This window comes from Ranitomeya variabilis, chromosome 2 (assembly GCF_051348905.1).
Source record: "Ranitomeya variabilis isolate aRanVar5 chromosome 2, aRanVar5.hap1, whole genome shotgun sequence".
Lineage (NCBI taxonomy): Eukaryota > Metazoa > Chordata > Amphibia > Anura > Dendrobatidae > Ranitomeya > Ranitomeya variabilis.
The window spans coordinates 531,458,760-531,478,961 of NC_135233.1; the positions used below are offsets into that span (position 1 = coordinate 531,458,760).

The 20,202-nt window shown below is 47.4% G+C and overlaps 1 protein-coding gene across 5 annotated transcripts in view; it reads left to right on the top strand.

The window, feature by feature from the left end:
- The window catches only part of QSER1 (glutamine and serine rich 1), a 187,358-nt gene extending 167,373 nt beyond the window's left edge, over positions 1 to 19,985 (top strand). For all 5 annotated transcript variants that reach the window (XM_077288096.1, XM_077288097.1, XM_077288100.1 and 2 more), the window contains exons 9-13: positions 6,673 to 6,813; positions 7,142 to 7,239; positions 7,598 to 7,750; positions 10,586 to 10,681; positions 18,685 to 19,985. In XM_077288096.1, the coding sequence (XP_077144211.1) occupies positions 6,673 to 6,813; positions 7,142 to 7,239; positions 7,598 to 7,750; positions 10,586 to 10,681; positions 18,685 to 18,825 (629 nt within the window). In that variant the 3' untranslated portion in view covers positions 18,826 to 19,985. The remainder of the gene's footprint in view (positions 1 to 6,672; positions 6,814 to 7,141; positions 7,240 to 7,597; positions 7,751 to 10,585; positions 10,682 to 18,684) is intronic.
- Positions 19,986 to 20,202: the final 217 nt, after the last annotated feature.

Sequence of the window (20,202 nt, forward strand, 5' to 3'; positions counted from 1 at the left end):
GCAGAGCCGCGCAGTATAAAGCGCAGAGCCGTGCAGCACACAGCGCAGAGCCGCGCAGTACACAGCGCAGAGCCGCGCAGTACACAGCGCAGAGCCGCGCAGTATAAAGCGCAGAGCCGCGCAGTACACAGCGCAGAGCCGCGCAGTACACAGCGCAGAGCCGTGCAGTACACAGCGCAGAGCCGCGCAGTTTAAAGCGAAGAGCCGTGCAGTACACAGCGCAGAGCCGCGCAGTACACAGCGCAGAGCCGCGCAGTACACAGCGCAGAGCCGCGCAGTACACAGCGCAGAGCCGTGCAGTACACAGCGCAGAGCCGCGCAGTACACAGCGCAGAGCCGCGCAGTACACAGCGCAGAGCCGCGCAGTATAAAGCGCAGAGCCGCGCAGTATAAAGCGCAGAGCCGCGCAGTACACAGCGCAGAGCCGTGCAGTACACAGCGCAGAGCCGCGCAGTATAAAGCGCAGAGCCGTGCAGTACACAGCGCAGAGCCGCGCAGTACACAGCGCAGAGCCGCGCAGTACACAGCGCAGAGCCGCGCAGTATAAAGCGCAGAGCCGCACAGTACACAGCGCAGAGCCGCGCAGTACACAGCGCAGAGCCGTGCAGTACACAGCGCAGAGCCGCGCAGTTTAAAGCGCAGAGCCGTGCAGTACACAGCGCAGAGCCGCGCAGTACACAGCGCAGAGCCGTGCAGTACACAGCGCAGAGCCGCGCAGTATAAAGCGCAGAGCCGTGCAGTACACAGCGCAGAGCCGCGCAGTACACAGCGCAGAGCCGCGCAGTACACAGCGCAGAGCCGCGCAGTACAAAGCGCAGAGCCGCGCAGTATAAAGCGCAGAGCCGCGCAGTACACAGCGCAGAGCCGCGCAGTACACAGCGCAGAGCCGTGCAGTACACAGCGCAGAGCCGCGCAGTATAAAGCGCAGAGCCGTGCAGTACACAGCGCAGAGCCGCGCAGTACACAGCGCAGAGCCGTGCAGTACACAGCGCAGAGCCGCGCAGTATAAAGCGCAGAGCCGTGCAGTACACAGCGCAGAGCCGTGCAGTACACAGCGCAGAGCCGCGCAGTACACAGCGCAGAGCCATGCAGTACACAGCGCAAAGCCGCGCAGTATAAAGCGCAGAGCCGCGCAGTATAAAGCGGAGAGCCGCGCAGTACACAGCGCAGAGCCGAGCAGTACACAGCGCAGAGCCGCGCAGTAGACAGCGCAGAGCCGTGCAGTACAGAGCGCAGAGCCGCGCAGTATAAAGCGCAGAGCCGCGCAGTATACCGCGCAGAGCCGTGCAGTACACAGCGCAGAGCCGCGCAGTACACAGCGCAGAGCCGTGCAGTACACAGCGCAGAGCCGAGCAGTACACAGCGCAGAGCCGCGCAGTATACAGCGCAGAGCCGCGCAGTACAGAGCGCAGAGCCGCACAGTATAAAGCGCAGAGCCGCGCAGTACACAGCGCAGAGCCGCGCAGTACACAGCGCAGAGCCGCGCAGTACACAGTGCAGAGCCGCACAGTACACAGCACAGAGCCGCGCAGTACACAGCGCAGAGCCACCCAGTACACAGCGCAGAGCCGCGTAGTATACAGCGAAGAGCCACGCAGTATATAGCGCAGAGCCGCGCAGTACAAAGCGCAGAGCTGCGCAGAGCTGCGCAGTATACAGCGCAGAGCCGCGCAGTATACAGCGCAGAACGCGCAGTACACAGTGCAGAGCCGCGCAGTACATAGCGCAGAGCCGTGCAGTACACAGCGCAGAGCCGCGCAGTACACAGCGCAGAGCCACGCAGTATACAGCGCAGAGCCGCGTAGTATACAGCGCAGAGCCGCGTAGTATACAGCGCAGAGCCACGCAGTATACAGCGCAGAGCCACGTAGTTATACTGCCCAGTCACGTAGTATATTGTCCAGTCACATAGTATACTGCATATCCCTGTTAAAAAAAAAAAGAATTAAAATAAAAAAGTTACATACTCACCTCCTGGAGCGGCCGGTATCTGATGGTTGTTGCACCTCCTAGAGCGGCCGGTACACGATGCTTGTTGCACCTGGAGTGGCCGGTACCCGATGCTTGTTGCGCGCTCCGGTCCCAAGAGTGCATTGCGGTCTCACGAGATGATGACGTAGCGGTGTTGTGAGACAGAAAGACGGAAGTGCCCTTAGATAATTAGATAGTAGATTACCCCGCTCACCAATTCGGAACCCGAGAGGCCCGGCCCACCAAATCGGACCCCGAGGGGCCCGGCCCACCAAATCGGACCCAGAGTGACCCCGCCCCCTAAATCAGACCCAGAGTGACCCCGCCCACCAAATCGGACCCAGAGTGGCTCCGCCCACCAAATCGGACCCAGAGTGACCCCTTCCACCAAATCAGACCCAGAGTGACCCCTTCCACCAAATCGGACCCAGAGTGACCCCTTCCACCAAATCGGGCCCAGAGTGACCCCGCCCACCAAATCGGACCCAGAGTGACCCCACCCACCAAATCGGACCCTGAGGTGCCCAGCCCACCAAATCAGACCCTGAGGTGCCCAGCCCACCAAATCGGACCGAGTGACCCCACCCACCAAATTGGTCCCTAAGGTGCCCCGCCCACCAAATCGGACCCAGAGTGGCTCCGCCCACCGAATCGGACCCAGAGTGGCCGCGCCCACAGAATCGGACCAAAAGTGACCCCGCCCACCGAATCAGACCTAGATTTACCCCGCCCACAAAATCAGACCCAGATTGACCCAACCCACCAAATCGGACCACCTGAGGGGCACCCAAGTGTGAAAGTCTTGCAGGGGCAGCCCGGGCACCATTCCAAAGCACTATCTGTAGTTCCTTCAGGAAATACCCATCTAGTATTATTATTGTAATCCAGACGTGGTAAACTTATTCAGTTTTTTTCCGCAATTAATACAGCCCAAACCGCTGCACGCAGAGACTCCAGTGAGGCGTCATTTCGAAGCCAGCGTCCACGAGAGGTGTGCTAAGTATTTTTCGTGTCGATCCGATTTGTAGTTTTTTTGAAAAATTGCATTTAAAAAAAAAAAATTCCCATAGGAAATAATGGCGAACTTTCCATTACCCCCAACTTGACCTTCCAAAGATGGCAGCTATGCAAATGTACGGTGTCCATTTTAGGACACAATCATTTATCAAAGTCAAACATCAGAATAAAGTGACTATGACACCCTCTCGTCCCGTGTGTGAAAAGTAAGTGCACCCCCGGTCCCGTGGGTGAAAAGTAAGTGCACCGAGTGGCCCCGCCCCCAAATCTGACCCCGAATGGCCCCGCCCCCCAAATCCTCAACCCTGAGGGGCTACAACTACTAAACCAGCGCCTGAGGGGAACCCAAGTGTGAAAGTGTTGCAGTGGCAGCCCGGGCACCATTCCAAAGCACTATCTGTAGTTCCTTCAGGAAATACCCATCTAGTTCTTATTATTATTCAGTCCGCACGTAATGCGGCCCGAACCGCTTCACTCACAGACTCCAGTGAGGTGTCATTTCGAAGCCAGCGTCCCCAGGAGGTGTGCTAAGTATTTTTCGTGTCGATCGGATTTGTAGTTTTGGCGCAATTTGCGTTTGAAAATGTTTTTTCCCCTCATTGTAATGCATTTCAATAGGGAAATTTTCCCATAGGTTATAATGGCCGGGTTTCTGAGGCAATTTGAAATGTACCTGCCATCTGGCTGATTAGCTCATTGATATGTGCAGTCAGGCCCAGTTACTATGCCAACGCCTGCGAACTGTACATGACCCCAGCACAGTTTTGCCAGATAATATCAGCTCTTAGGCTACGTTCACATTTGCGTTGTGCGCCGCAGCGTCGGCGCCGCAGCGCACAACGCAAACAAAAACGCACGCTAAAACGCTGCGTTTTGCGCCGCATGCGTCCTTTTTGGCCGAAAGTTGGACGCAAAAAAAATGCAACTTGAAGCGTTTCTTGCGTCCAACGCTTGCGGCCATGCGGCGCAAAACGCAGCACAACGCATGTCCATGCGCCCCCATGTTAAATATAGGGGCACATGACGCATGCGGCGGCGCCCGACGCTGCGGCGCTGACCGCAAATGTGAACGTAGCCTTAAAGTGATAGCACAGCACAATTTCAAAGCACTATCTGTAGTCTTATTATAATTATTGCCCCGCTCACCAAATCGGACCCAGAGTGGCGCCGCCCGCCAAATCGGGCCCAGAGTGGCGCCGCCCGCCAAATCGGACCCGGAGTGGCGCCGGCCGCCAAATCGGACCCGGAGTGGCGCCGGCCGCCAAATCGGACCCGGAGTGGCGCCGGCCGCCAAATCGGACCCGGAGTGGCGCCGGCCGCCAAATCGGACCCGGAGTGGCGCCGGCCGCCAAATCGGACCCGGAGTGGCGCCGGCCGCCAAATCGGACCCGGAGTGGCGCCGCCCGCCAAATCGGACCCAGAGTGGCGCCGCCCGCCAAATCGGACCCAGAGTGGCTACAACTACCAAAACAGCGACTGAGGGGCACCCAAGTGTGAAAGTCTTGCTGGGGCAACCCGGGCACCATTCCAAAGCACTATCTGTAGTTCCTTCAGGAAATACCCATCTAGTTCTTCTTCTTATTATTCAGTCCGCAATTAATGCGGCTCGAACCGCTGCACTCAGACTCCAGTGAGGTGTCATTTCGAAGCCAGCGTTCCTGAGAGGTGTGCTAAGTATTTTTCGTGCCGATCGGATTTGTAGTTTTGGCGCAATTTGCGTTTGAAAATATTGTCTCAATGTGTTTCAATAGGGAAATTTTCCCATAAGGTTATAAATAGCCTGATTTCTGAGGCAATTTCAAAATAACTGCCAACTGCCACCTGGCTGATTAGCTCATTGATATGTGCAGTCAGACCCAGTTACTGCCAACGCCTACGAACTCTTCATGACCCTACTAGGACACAAGTTTTGGCAGATATCAGCTCTTAAAGTGACCCGCCCACCAAATCGTATCCTGAGGGGCCCCGCCCACCAAATCAGACCCTGAGGGGCCCCGCCGCACCAAATGGGCCCCTGAGTGGCCCCGCCCACCAAATGGGCCCCTGAGTGGCCCCGCCCACCAAATGGGCCCCTGAGGGGCCCCGCCCACCAAATGGGCCCCTGAGGGGCCCCGCCCACCAAATGGGCCCCTGAGTGGCCCCGCCCACCAAATGGGCCCCTGAGGGGCCCCGCCCACCAAATGGGCCCCTGAGGGGCCCCGCCCACCAAATGGGCCCCTGAGGGGCCCCGCCCACCAAATGGGCCCCTGAGGGGCCCCGCCCACCAAATGGGCCCCTGAGGGGCCCCGCCCACCAAATGGGCCCCTGAGGGGCCCCGCCCACCAAATGGGCCCCTGAGGGGCCCCGCCCACCAAATGGGCCCCTGAGGGGCCCCGCCCACCAAATGGGCCCCTGAGGGGCCCCGCCCACCAAATGGGCCCCTGAGGGGCCCCGCCCACCAAATGGGCCCCTGAGGGGCCCCGCCCACCAAATCGGGCCCCTGAGGGGCCCCGCCCACCAAATCGGCCCCTGAGGGGCCCCGCCCACCAAATCTATCCCTGACTGGCTTCGCCCACCAAATCGGCCCCTGAGGGGCCCCGCCCACCAAATCGGACCCAGAGTGGCCCCGCCCACCAAATCGGCCCCAGAGTGGCCCCGCCCACCAAATCGGCCCGAGGGGCCCCGCCCACAAAATCGGCCCCTGAGGGGCCCTGCCCACCAAATTGGACCCCGAGTGGCCCCGCCGACCAAATCGGACCCTGAGGTGCCCAGCCCACCAAATCCTCAACCCTGAGGGGCTACTACCAAACCAGTTCCTGAAGGACACCCAAGTGTGAAAGTCTTGCAGGGGCAGCCCGGGCACCATTCCAAAGCACTATCTGTAGTTCCTTCAGGAAATACCCATCTAGTTGTAACTGATATTGCAACTCCACCTTTCTCACATCAGATCTAAGCTGTAATACCAACCCATAGAAGAGACATGGTTTCTAAGGGTTAAAATCAAAGCCAGGGATGTTTTTTCTGATTCTGCACAAAACCTATAGGTGTTAGTTGTGTAATGAATCGGTCCCACAGCAGATTCACTTAAGGCGTTTTCCCAAAAATACATTTATCTCCTATCTACAGAGCTGGAGATAAGTCATCTGACCCCAAAAATAGAATCCCCAAATTCTCCTTATATGCTTGCTCGACCACGACTTCATTCACTTCTATGACTGGTGGTGATACCTGTACCATCAGTCCCATGCAAGTGAATGGAGTGATGGGCATGCATGCACATTATGGCTCCATACACACTATGCAGTTTGGGATCCTGTACTTTTAATTGGTTGGGCTCCAACCGCTCTATCGTTTCCTATTGGTTTTCTGGGCAGTACACAAATGTGAATTTCTCATAGCAGTCTTATAACAAAATATTGCAGAATTAGATATAAAGCATTTTGTGATTAGATAAAAATGGCTTTATCGGACCATTCACAACTAAAGCTGCAATTCTGTTCCCATTAGACGTACAGCATATCTAAAGGTGACGATGGACATAAATGATCCATGGAACCATCATTTTGCAAACTCTGCCTAGAAAAACCAATAATGGTGTTTTTGTCAGTCCTTGCTTCTGTTCCAGCTGTGTGATTTACAATGATGGCTGTGGCCATGTATTCCTAGTTTTACTTCATCTGCCGATGTTTTGTACTTTCCTTTCAGAGTTTGAGCCGCCTCCACCTCCAATTGTTACTCGCTTCTTGAACACAAGGGCCATGAAAGAGACATTCAAGGGATATATTGAGCTGCTGGTGGGAGTCGCATTGGATGCTGATGTGTTGCAAAACCTGGAGAAAGATAATGGTGAAATTGTATTTTTGTGTCATTTGCCACTTGTAAGGCCTCATACACATCCTATATTATGGATCCATTATACAATTTAAAAAAAAAAAAAAATGTCATGGATGGATTACATGTCTGTATCAAATTTGTTAAAAAAAAATGGATAATAGTGGATTTAGTGTCCTTTTATAGGGGACCAGTATGCCTATAAGGGTTAGAATATGTTGACTTGTGGAGGCATAGAAGCTGTGTGCACCATACCCAGACCATGAACATGCCATGTGTATATATTATCCACTCTGAACATTCAGGTTCTCTTCAACTTATGTTGCTGGTATTTTTTTCTTAGACTGTGTTCTTCTGCCACATATGAGGAAGATTGAAGGGATGTTAAATGAGAACAGGAGGAGGCTGCTCACAAAACTGCAGATAGATCAGCCATTAAAGGTATGGAAATTAAGTTTGTGAGGAAACAAAGGTTTGCATCTAATATGACCAAGAAGCAACATTTGTCGGTTCCATGTGATCAAAGTAATTATTCAACCATGTGACTAGAGTATGGTGTAAGTGGTTACCAAAAAAATGTTTTTTCCACTGACCGCAAGAAGAGTCCTTGAAAATTTGAGTCATGTGACACTTTGTATAATATAAATCCTTGAAGACTTTATTACACAGTGATGTGACCTGGGAAAACCTAGTACAAGTAAAACCGTGGAGCAGTCGTTTAGAAGCTTGGAAATAACTGAAATAAATATTTTTTGCTGTGATTTTGACAGAGTACCTGTTTGTCATTGTGAATTTTTAGAACGCCTTGGAAAATTATCCAGATATAACTACGATTAATCGTGATGGAAGAGGAAAATCAGGAGGACCCGCTGTATGTAAAATAAAAGTACACGGCAAGTGGTACAACAAGAAAACGATGCGACCCACTAAAACAGCTTCAAAGCAATCGCAGGTATGTAAACAAGTAAATTGGCGCTCGCAGCCCCCACAAGTCTCAGGATCGATGGGGTCCCAGCAGTTACACTATTATATAATCCCATTTATAGAAATGGGAGAAGCGCATCTGCCCAGGATTAAGCTTAAAGCATTTTAATTGTCTCATAAATGACTAGTACACCTGAAAATAAGCAACTTTGTAATACATGTTACTAGCTGAAGAGCTCGGTGTTGCCCGGGCATAGTAACTAACTATTTATAAAAAATTATAATGATTATATTGCACATAAAAACATTTCACATCATTTTTTCAACACTACAGATTTGCAACACAAATTAACTAAATGGTTACCCAAGTATTGATAGTATTTTCTTTTCAACTCATTCAAGAGCCTTTTGATAAACAACATTTTTGGTTTTTCCTTCTGGTGCAAAGATGAACAGATTTTTGGCAGTTCCAACTCTTGAATAAGCCACGTAGTTGACCATGAGGAAAGCATGGTGATTGCAAATCGATCCCTACTACTTTCAAGGACTGTCCCTGAGCCTTGTTAACGGACATTGCAAATGCCAGTCGAACTGGAAACTGGAGACGTTTTGCTCCCACACTGGTATACCGAACACAACCGGCACCATTTTGTTGAAGCAAAAGGTTTTTTTTAACACAATGTTATCCCCTTAACGACTGCTGATACTTTTAATGGCAGCAGTTAAGGGGCCTTATTCCTCCTGCACCTCATGCTCCCTTCTTTTTACACAGCCTCCTCCTGCACCTCACGCTCCTCCTTTATACACTGCATTTTTCTGCAGCACAGCTTTTCTCCTTTATAGTCGCTCCGCCGGCAGCTCCTCACACTCCTCTTCCATATACAATTTGAAACACTTGATCCCGAGAGAAGTTGCACTAATTGCAATAAAGCGTATCGTATACACAGCCTACTTCTTCTGCAGCACCACACTTTTCTCCTTTAGACCTCATTTACACGTTATTTGGTCAGTATTTTTACCTCAGTATTTGTAAGCTAAAACATGGAGTAAAACGATCAGAATAAAAATATATTAGAAACACGTCACCACTTCTACATTTTTCTCCCACTCTTGATTTTGGCTTAAGACTGAGGTAAAATACTGACCAAATACTGAACGTGTGAATGTGGCCTTATACATAGCCTCCACCTGCAGCGCCTCACTCTTCTCTGTACACAGCCTCATATTGCAGCAGCACCTCACTACTCTCATTTTCCCCTTCACATCTGTCATTTTCCTCATCACATCTGTCACTTCCCCATCACATCTCTTTTTCCCCCTCACTCCTCTCACTTTCCCCCTCACACCTGTCATTTTCCGATCGCTCCACTATTGAACCCTAGCACCTCTTCATTTTCCCCTCACGCCTCTGTTTCCCCTCACGCCTCTGTTTCCCCTCACGCCTCTGTTTCCCCTCACGCCTCTGTTTCCCCTCACGCCTCTGTTTCCCCTCACGCCTCTGTTTCCCCTCACGCCTCTGTTTCCCCTCACGCCTCTGTTTCCCCTCACGCCTCTGTTTCCCCTCACGCCTCTGTTTCCCCTCACGCCTCTGTTTCCCCTCACGCCTCTGTTTCCCCTCACGCCTCTGTTTCCCCTCACGCCTCTGTTTCCCCTCACGCCTCTGTTTCCCCTCACGCCTCTGTTTCCCCTCACGCCTCTGTTTCCCCTCACGCCTCTGTTTCCCCTCACGCCTCTGTTTCCCCTCACGCCTCTGTTTCCCCTCACGCCTCTGTTTCCCCTCACGCCTCTGTTTCCCCTCACGCCTCTGTTTCCCCTCACGCCTCTGTTTCCCCTCACGCCTCTGTTTCCCCTCACGCCTCTGTTTCCCCTCACCATGTACACAGCAACTTCCGTTTGTGAGCACAGCGGTGTAATCCATGAGGCTCCTCCCTTTCCTTTGACGTCATGCCTCAGGGGAGCAACTCCATTCTAGACACGGCTGAGCTAGATGTGGCCTGTGCCTGTCGCGCACTGATACTTTGAAGGCGGCGGCCCTGATTGTTGCTCGCAATGGCTGGGATGTTACAGCCTGTGATTTTTGCAGGGTGGCTTTCGAGGTGAATGTGTGTCTGCCCGTGTGCGTTAACAACGTGGGCCAGGTGGATGGGGCTTTGCGTGTGAAGTGAGTGTGGCTATGCGGAGTGGGTGGGGCTTGACACACACACACTCAGCTATATATATATATATATATCAGTGAAATCTGCTTCTGTCTCCTTCTGGTCTGATTATTTATTCTCAATTCATGAGTAAAAACTATTCGGTGAAGATAGAATGTTACATTACTGAGATAGCAGTTACCACTGATGAGATATCTCCTATGTAGGGTGTGGCTCTGCCTCTAGCTCCTCCTCCCCTTTACATAGAACTTTATGAGCACCAAGTGCCATCTCCTGTTCCAGTAATGTAACAGCCTGTCTTCAATGAATACAGATTTCACCTGTGAATTGAGAATTTTAAGAATGAAAGATCAGTCGTGGGGGAGAAAGATGATATTTCTGATAAGATATATTACAAAGTTGCTTATTTTCAGGTGTAGTATTGATTTATAAAATGAAAATCCAGTGAAGTCGTTGTCCTTTTATATACTGACTACTGTTGTTCTGCTGTCTCGGGTAGACATGTGCTTGCATGTCTATACTGGGAAGTCTGCTGCTTGTAAGAGAGGGCACAGTGTACTTGCCAACCGTTCCACTTTCCCAGTAATCTGTAGCTGTATAAAGATAACCGATCACCTGTGCTGCTGCTTCGTGTACTCATGTTGTTCTCGTAGTAGACTGTGATATTTTCACCCTTTTTATTTTTCATTGCATCTATTTTTCAACAGGAGTTCGCTGTAGATCCAGAAAAATCTCAGTTGTGTTCACTCTACCATGCACTCCACCATTACAAGTACCACATATACCTTATATGCAAAGATGAGGTAAGTGCTTAAGCTCCAGTTTTTGTTCTGTTTTTCTTTTAAAGTGTGTTGCTCCAAGGTAGTGCTGGTGTGTAGAGCAGGCTGAGGAGTTGAGTCCGCTCCACGTATGGTACGAGCCAACCATGGTCTACTTCTAGCTGTGACCTCCTGTGAGATCTTTTGGAACACCTGGAGTGGACCCGCAGATCCACGACAGCGAACCTCCCAAGGGTGAGCTGACCAGGTAGACCACCCCCTATACAGGGAGCGTTAGGGGCAGACCCAAGGGAGACTATTGCCGCAGAAGCTGGAACCCAGAGACAGGAAGTAGGAGGTACAAAATAGAGAAGCTGGGCGTAGGACGGACAGAGCGGGGTAAGATGAAGTACAGTTAAGAGCTGAGTACAGGCGAGACCAAAGGAGCACTGGGAAGGGGAAGACACAAAGGAAACAGGACAGAGACACCAGACTAACAGAGTAAGGAGAGGACACTGGGAAGGCTGGACTGGACGAGGAGACAAGGAAGCCTGGGAAAGGCAGAGAAGCTGAACTGGCTGGACAGAGCGGAGACTCAAAACAGGCAGTGCAAAGACAAAGGTGGACCTGAGTCACAAAAGCACAAATGACAGACAGGCAAGGAACAGAGGAAGGAATCGCCTTAAATACAGGGAGTGCTGAAGGACTTCCGGGTCACGGTCCTCCAGGATCACAGAGAGGAGATACAGAGCGCCTGTAAATCAGAAAGAGGAAGTGCTGGAGTGGGTGGTGCGCATGCACACCCGACGAGAACCAGGGAGCGGAGAAGAATGAAGGAGAGGACGCGCGCCTGCAGGAGCAGTGCGCCACAGTGGGTAAGTATGAGCGGGGGGAGCGGCGGTGGTCCCAGCAGCAGGCACGGCCGCAGAAGGAGTGGCCGTGACACCTCCGCTGTTTAGCCACTTAAAATAACGCTGTCCATCTCTAACAGGAGAATGTAAGTGATGGAATCCCAGTGGTTAGCCAAATCAGGCACACCTCAACCCCCCTGCATCTCTTTCGTGGGGTGTCGATTGGATGGGCTTCATAGAGGATCATTAAATTCAAAAACATATATAAATCCCCTTAAAAATATGATTTTATTGTTTAAATATTTTAAAAATACCACTTCCCAGTGAAAACAGACAAAATGTATAAATATATAAGGGAATACTAATCAGTGATGCTCCATCATCAGGGCACCTGCATCATTGACTATCGGTCCAGTACATCTGTGCCTGCCCCCTGAGGAACCGTTTGTCGGGGAAACGCGTCGGGGCGTTATACTGACAGCTAAGTGTCTCCCTTGGGGAGGATATTTTCTTCACTGGCTGCCTGCGCTAGCACTTTAACAATTCTTTGGTCTAGCACATTATGCATTTGTACAAACACTGACCAATGGCCATTAACTACTATCAGTACTGGTATGTGATTCTATGTGCAGTGATGTCACGATATCGCTGCTTCTAAAAGATATCAACTGGATATTATTTGTCCACCATATGCACTCTATCTTATATATGAGGGTGGTCAATTGAAATATATTTTGCCAGGCAGTGTTTCTATGATAACATCCGCATTTGTACAAACACTGACCAATGGCTACTAACTGCTATCAGTACTGGCATGTGATTCTATGTGCAGTGATGCCACGATATCGCTGCGTCTAAAAGATATCAATTGGATATTATTTGTCCACCATATGCACTTTATTTCATATATGAGGGTGGTCAACAGAAATATATTTTGCCAGGCAGTGTTTCTATGATAACATCCGGACTGAATTTGGTCATTTGTATCTATTTCTACCTCCCTACCGAGGTCCCATTATCGATATATATTAGTAAAGAAATATTTTTTACTGCAAGACTGCACAAGGACAATTGTACCCAAAATATTGTTTGAGCTATTGTGAATATATGTGTGTGGTACCTTGTCCACATCTGGGACCAAACAATAGGGAGTTGGTTAACTCTTATATAGTGTGCACCTGAATATTTGCTTACTTGTCTTTTTTCATTTCTTTCACATTGCTCATTGTTTTCTTCCCTTTTAGCTGGCAGGGTTTCATTAGGGCCAGCAGGGGTTAGCCGTCGCGGAGTGGGGGCGCCAAATTCACTATCAGGGTGCCAACCTCCACTGTCAGGCAGGGGCAGTAGGCCATTGTAGGGCTATCCTTGAGGACAGGTGCACCTATATTAGTATTCCCTTATATATTTATACATTTTGTCTGTTTTCACTGGGAAGTGGTATTTTTAAAATATTTAAACAATAAAATCATATTTTTAAGGGGATTTATATATGTTTTTCACTTGATATCCCTTTTGGTTACAAAATCCTTTTGTCTATGGTTCTACATAGGATCATTAAATTCGCAGTACCATTGAAGCTTTTAAAACAAGTGGTCAAACGATTGCAGGTTTAACTCTTTCTCCTCTACTTTCACCCCTTCTTTCCCTGCAGCCAATTGTTATTCTTGCACATTTGTTTTTCCCTCATTGCAAGATCCATAACTTTTTTCTTTTGCTGTTGACCTTCCATTATGAGGCCTTTTTTTGTGGAACGAGATGTAGTTTTGAATGACCCCATATACACTCCTCAAAAAATAAAGGGAACACTAAAATCCCACATCCTAGATATCACTGAATGTAATATTCCTGTTGCAAATCTTTATTCATTACATAGTGGAATGCATTGAGAACAATAAACCCTAAAAATTGTAATCAAAATTAATATCCCATGGAGGTCTGGATTTGGACTGATACTCAAAATCAAAGTGGAAAATGAAGTTACAAGCTGATCCAACTAATGTGGAAATGCCTCAAGACAAGGAAATGATGCTCAGTACTGTGTGTGGTCCTCTGTGCCTGTATGACCTCCCTACAACGTCTGGGCATGCTCCTTATGAGGCAGTGGATGTTCTTCTGAGGCAACTCCTCCCAGACTCCGATTAAAGCATCAGTTAACTCCTGGACAGTCTGTGGTGCAACATGGCGTTGGGTGGAACGAGACATTATGTGCCAGCAGTTCTTGATTGGATTCAGGTCTGGGGATCGGGCAGGCCAGTCCATAGGATCAATGCCTTCATCATCCAGGAACTGCTGACCCACTTCAGGCTCATGAGGCCTAGCATTGTCATGCATCAGAAGGAACACAGGGCCCATTGCATCTGCATGTAGTCTCACAATGGATCTGAGGATCTCATCCCTGTACCTAATGGCAGTCAGGGTACCTCTGGCTAGCAAATGGAGGACTGTGAGACCCTCCAAATAGATGCCTTCCCACACCATTAGTGACCCACTGCCAAACTGATCATGCTAGAGGATGTTGCAAGCAGCACAACGTTCTCCACGGCGTTTCTAGATTTGCGCCTGTCACATGTGCTCAGGGTGAACCTGCTCTCATCCATGAAGAGCACAGGGCGCCAGTGTCGAACCTGCCAATCTTGGTGTTCTCTGGCAAATGCCCTGCACAGTTTTGGGCTGTAAGCATAAAATCCACTTGTGGACGTCGGACCCTCATACCACCCTCATGGAGTCTCTTTCTGACAGTCTGAGCAGACACATGGATGTTAGTGGCCTGCTGGAGGCCATTTTGTAAGGCTCTGGCACTATTCCTCCTGTTCCTTCTTGCACAACGGAGGAGGTATCTGTCCTGCTGCTCAGTTGTTGCCCTCCTATGGCCCCCTCCATGTCTCCTGGTCTACTGGCCTGTCTCTTGGTATGTGCTCCATGCTCTGGACACTGTGCTGACAGACGACACAGCTACCCTTCTTGCCACAACACGCATTGATGTGCCATCCTGCATGAGCTGCACTATCTGCGCAACTTCTGTGAGTTGTAGACACCGCCTCATGCTACTGTACAGTACTCTACGGTTGACAGCAATAACAAAATGCAAAAGTGACCAAAACAGCCAAAAAGGATGAGAACAGAGAAATGGTCTGTAGCCACCCTCTGCACCCTAATTACCTATAATTTCTACCTGTTGTGTGTCCCATTTGCACAACAGCAGGAGAAATTGATTCACAATCCGTATTGGTTTCACAGAAGTGTGATGTACTTGGAGTTACATTGTAATGTTTAAGTGGTCCCTTTATTTTTTTGATAATTGTACAATGTACTGGAAAATGAGCAAAAATTCAAGAAAGGTGGAATCGGAAAGGGCAATTTTGAGTTTTGTTTTCAGTGTCTATTGTGTGTTAAAAATTACTGTATATACTCGTGTTTAAGCTGAGTTTTTCAGAATATTGTCCCAGAAAGGCAGCGGGTCACAGAGGCAGGAGCTGGCGGCTGCGTCTAAGGCTTGTGCTGCTGATAAAGAGAAATGAATATTCACTGTGCTGGCAGTAAATATTCATTTCTCTTATAGCACGCACAGTTACAGCGCAGCCACCGGCTTCCAGCACACATCCTACTTACGCTGCATCTTGTTCCGGGGCCAGCAGCTCTTCCAGCCGAGCGATCACGTGTCGCCCGCTCATTAAAGTAATGAATATTCACCTCTCTCCACTCCCAATAGCGTGGAGTGAATATTCATTACTTTAATGAGCGGGGGACACGTGATCGCTCGGCTGGAAGAGCTGCTGGCACCGAAACGAGATGCAGAAAGGGCGCGCAGGGAAGGTAAATATGTGTTGTGGGTTTTTTTTTTTTAGTTTTTTGTTCTTGTATGCATGGTTCCTATATATAAAAAAAAAAAAAAAAAAAAGGACAGGGATGGGCAGCCTTGCATACAAGGACAGGGATGGGCAGCCTTGCATACAAGGACAGGGATGGGGATCCATGCATACAAGGACAGGGATGGGGATCTATGCATACAAGGATAGTATATCAGGAGCCATGCATACAAGGATAAGAGATCAGGAGCCATGCATACAAGGACAGGGATGGGGATCCATGCATACAAGGACAGGGATGGGGATCTATGCATACAAGGATAGTATATCAGGAGCCATGCATACAAGGATAGGAGATCAGAAGCCATGCATACAAGGATAAGAGATCAGGAGCCATGCATACAAGGACAGGGATGGGGATCCATGCATACAAGGACAGGGATGGGGATCTATGCATACAAGGACAGGGATGGGGATCTATGCATACAAGGATAGGAGATCAGGAGCCATGCATACAAGGATAGGAGATAAGGAGCCATGCATACAAGGACAGGGATGGGGTGCCATATATACCAGGATAGGGATGGGGGGACAATGCATACCCGGCTTATACTCGAGTCTATACGTTTTCTCAGTTTTTCGTGGCAAAATTAGGTGCCTCGGCTTATACTCTGATCCACTTATACACGAGTATATACAGTACCTAGCAACATCATTTTTGCAGAAACTGAACAGCAGCAATTCTTGGGTTCCATTTTTTTTCTTCTGCTTAGGCTTCTTTCACACTTCAGTTGTTTGGCGTCAGTCTGAAACCGCCATTTTCCTCAAATAGCGGATCCGCCATTTTTTTTTTTGCGGATCCGCTATTTTCCCATAGACATGCACTAGCGACGGACTGTGGCGGATGGTCGTCCGTTCCATCCGCCATGCGACGGATCCGTCGAAATTTGGCGGACGTTGACGGACACTATAACGTTTTTGTCTGCGCCGAAATGGCGGTTCGCGACCGATCCGTCGCGTCCGCCATTCCATAGAATGGCCGCCTATGAGCGACGGATCTGTCGCGACTGTCATTTCGGCGGATCCGTCGCCCCAATCTGCTTTTTCAATTGCGCATGCTCCAAAAAAGTAAATACTTTTCCCAGACAGCCCCCAAGTAACTGATCCGTCAAAAAAACGGATCTGTTAGAACCGTTTTCTCAACAATTGTGACGGATCCGTCGATCCGTCACTTTGTCGGAGCAGACTGACGCCAAACAACTGAAATGTGAAAGAAGCCTTAACAGCGTTGCCATATGGGTCAAATAACCCTGAGGGATCTAATCACTAATGAGGCCGTAGAGTTACTATGGACTCCGTTCAACGTTGTCGTTCTTTTCAGAGGTGCACAACTGTGGATGATGGAACTTTTATGCACGCCTGAAAAGACTGACACTGCCTTATTATAGGGAATCTTCTGCCAGAGGTTCAGTCTGAATCACGTATATCCGAGACTTACACGGAAACCCTGGTGTAAGCTCCTAAGCGTAGAGCGCAGAATAAATGCGCAGAGCCTTACTGCGATCTTTGGGAGGCAGAATGAATAAATCAACAGCCAGTGAAGAACCTGTTTTATTTGGGTGTTTTTCTGTTTCTTGTGCGGTACAAGTGATTAGGTGACTTTGTTCTACTGGTCGGAGCGATAACAGATTTATGGTTTTTTTTTTTTTAATATTTAGCTGCTGCCACACACTAAAAAAAGCGTTTTTTAGTGCAAAACTAGTTTTTGCATCGCCATATTTTGACAGCTATAATTTTTCTATATATCTGCCTGCAGAGTCATGTGATTGTTTTTGTTTTTTTTGAGACCAGTTGACATTTTTATTGGTACCATTTTTTGGCACATGATATTTTTTTATTTTTGGGAGGCAAAATAAACAAAAACCAGCAATTCTGGATTTGTTTGGGGAGAGGGGATATGGCCATTCACCGTGTGATAAAAGTAATAAGACCACTTTTATTTTTTCGGATCTGTAAGATTACAGCAATACTACATTTATATAATTTTTTTGTTTGTTTAGTGCTTTTACACAATACAAACTATTTTATAGAAAAAAATAATTGTTTTTGCATCGCTTTATTCTGAGAGCTATAACTTTTGCATTTCTCTGCTTATGGTGCTGTATAGTGGATTGTTTTGTTTTTTTTTATACTATTTTTATTTACTTTTTTCTCGTTTTATTCCATTTTTTTTGTTTGGTGGTATGATGAAAAAGCATATTTTTGTTGCCTTGTTTAGTTGGTGTTCATGACAAGGATTAACTAGTGTGACTGGGTTATAGTTTGGGTTGTTCCAGAAGCGGCGATACCAAATGTGTACTTTTTGTTTTAGATAAAATTTGTATTTATTGGTATATTTTCTCTTCTTTTTTTTTTTTTTTCTTTATTTTGTGACCTTTTTCTTTAAATATTTAATTTATTTTTTTTTTACTTTCTTAGTCCATCTATGGGACTTAAACTTTCATGGCTCTGATTGCTGCTATAATGCATATAAAAATAAATTTTGCTTTGCTGTCTTAATGCTTTGCATTGCGGAAGTAGTGCATTATCTATGCGATCAACGGATTATGTGTTCAAGATCCTGTGCAGGAATAATCTGTTGTAAGAGAGAATAAATATAATATGCATTTTAAAATTTGTGTTTAAAAACAAAGAAACTTTTTAAAATAAACACATCAAGAGAAGCATATCCAGTATGCCCGCGTCCATAAGGGCCAATACAATAAATAGATATTTGAGGCTATTTTAGCAGCTTTGTTCATTCTGTTTCACATAAAAAATGATCAAAAAGATGTATGAAACCCAAAATTGGTGGTATCAATAAAACCTACAGCTCTGTAAGCAGCAAGAAATGGCTCTCAGAATATGATGCAAAAATTCTACGTATTTCTATACATATCGGTTACTGTGTTGTGTGGACTGGGTGCTGGCTCTGCACCCTTACAGATTAGCTGACCGAGGGGCGCCGCAGCCAACATTCCTCTACATTGTTGATCAGGCACATTTGCCTGGTACTACAGTTCTACAGCTTTCTTCCAATCAGGTGAAAAGAATTAAACTGCAATACCAGGCACAGACAGAACAAATGTAGAGCCCTGTGCCCGGTGAACAGTGGGGGGTACTCCAGCAGTTCCACAATCCCTTCACTCAGCTAATTGGTGAGGGTGTTGCGAGTTTCATCCCCTCTGGTCTGGTATTGATGGTACATTCATTCAATCAGGATCCGCCTTTTCTATGCATTTTTATTTTGTACATTAGTGGGCAGTGTTGAGCTTAATGTTTACCTTCCGCATACTGTGCATGTAACATTCTTTTTGCCATTCTCCATTTTTTTTTTTCTTCCCCGTTCCAGGTTACCTCTGTTCAGAAATCAAATCGGGACCTACAACAAGCGGAGCTTGTGAACCACTGTCTGAAAAACATCAAGTGGGTGGAGGATCTCTTTGAAAAATTTGGTGAACTTTTTAGCCGGGTGGCACAGACGTGCTCTTAAAGCTCTGTTTTTTTAAAAAAATAAATTTCCTCAGCATCCTCACCACTTTTTTTTATTTTAATTTTTTTTTTAAATAATTGTTCACAACTCTCCCAGTATATCCCCTCCCCTGAAATACCTCTAACAAATAAAAGAGACCAGAGACTCTGATGACATACACAAGACTGGCTGATCTTCAGCTTGCCGTAACTACATCGCCGTCTCGCACCTACGGAGAGCGACTACCCGGGAGACCAGCAGCACGTTTCTCCCCATGTTTGGTAAACTGTTGCCTATTGCATATTTCTTCCCCAGGCAAAATGATACAGCATGCACTAAACTATAGAATACATTACTTCATTACCTATAGCGTTAACACTTAACTGCTTCACCACTTTTCCCCCTTTTGTCTCTAAAAATGAGGGGAAAAATGGGGACAAAAATCCCTCATTTCTCGATCTTACCCCATTTTCCTCCCATGGTAAAAAGACTATAAAGTATAATCTGGAGGCACAGGAGCAATATTTGAGTTTATAATTTCCCAGCCATCACATTTACAATATTGTACATTTTGTAAAACAGAGTTTTGCGATACATCACTTTATGATAGCCACACTGATTTAAGAAAAAAAAAAAAATCAGTAGAAAAAAATGGTTCTGCTTTATGGACTCCTTTTACAAGTTTCTTTTAGTTCACACAGCTGAACATGGAGTTGGTGCAATCCTTTGACTGCTTTTTGTGTCAAATTATATTATAATGGATAAAATGACATTAACTATTTTCCCTGTTTTGAAGAAAACGATTTTCCTTTATACTGTGTTTTTTTTTCTTTGAGGAAAAAAAATCAATTGTACATTTTATCTCACGAATAGTTGTATTTTTCACAGAGAAAATATTGTGGTTATAATTCTGTTTCCTGGGTCTTTGTAATAATACAGCTCCCTGTTGTGTTTTTATTTTTTTCTTTTTGGAATTTTTTTTGTCTTTTAAGTAAATCCTCCTTATTTACTTGCTGATTTCACATTGTATGCAATATATCTTAAGCAATGCTTCTATCCCCTCCTCCCACCTAGATGTTAGCTGCAGTTTTAACCGGCAAAATGTATAGCAACTATAGTTTTTACAATGTAGACGATGCAACCAATTTTCTGGTCCTTGGAAATAAATGACTTAACATGTACTTGATGAATTGAGTCTTGATTGCCAAAACTTCAATCTTAGGGTACCGTTACACAAAACGATTTACCAACGATCACGACCAGCGATACGACCTGGCCGTGATCGTTGGTAAGTCGTTGTGTGGTCGCTGGGGAGCTGTCACACAGACAGCTCTCCAGCGACCAACGATGCCGAAGTCCCCGGGTAACCAGGGTAAACATCGGGTTACTAAGCGCAGG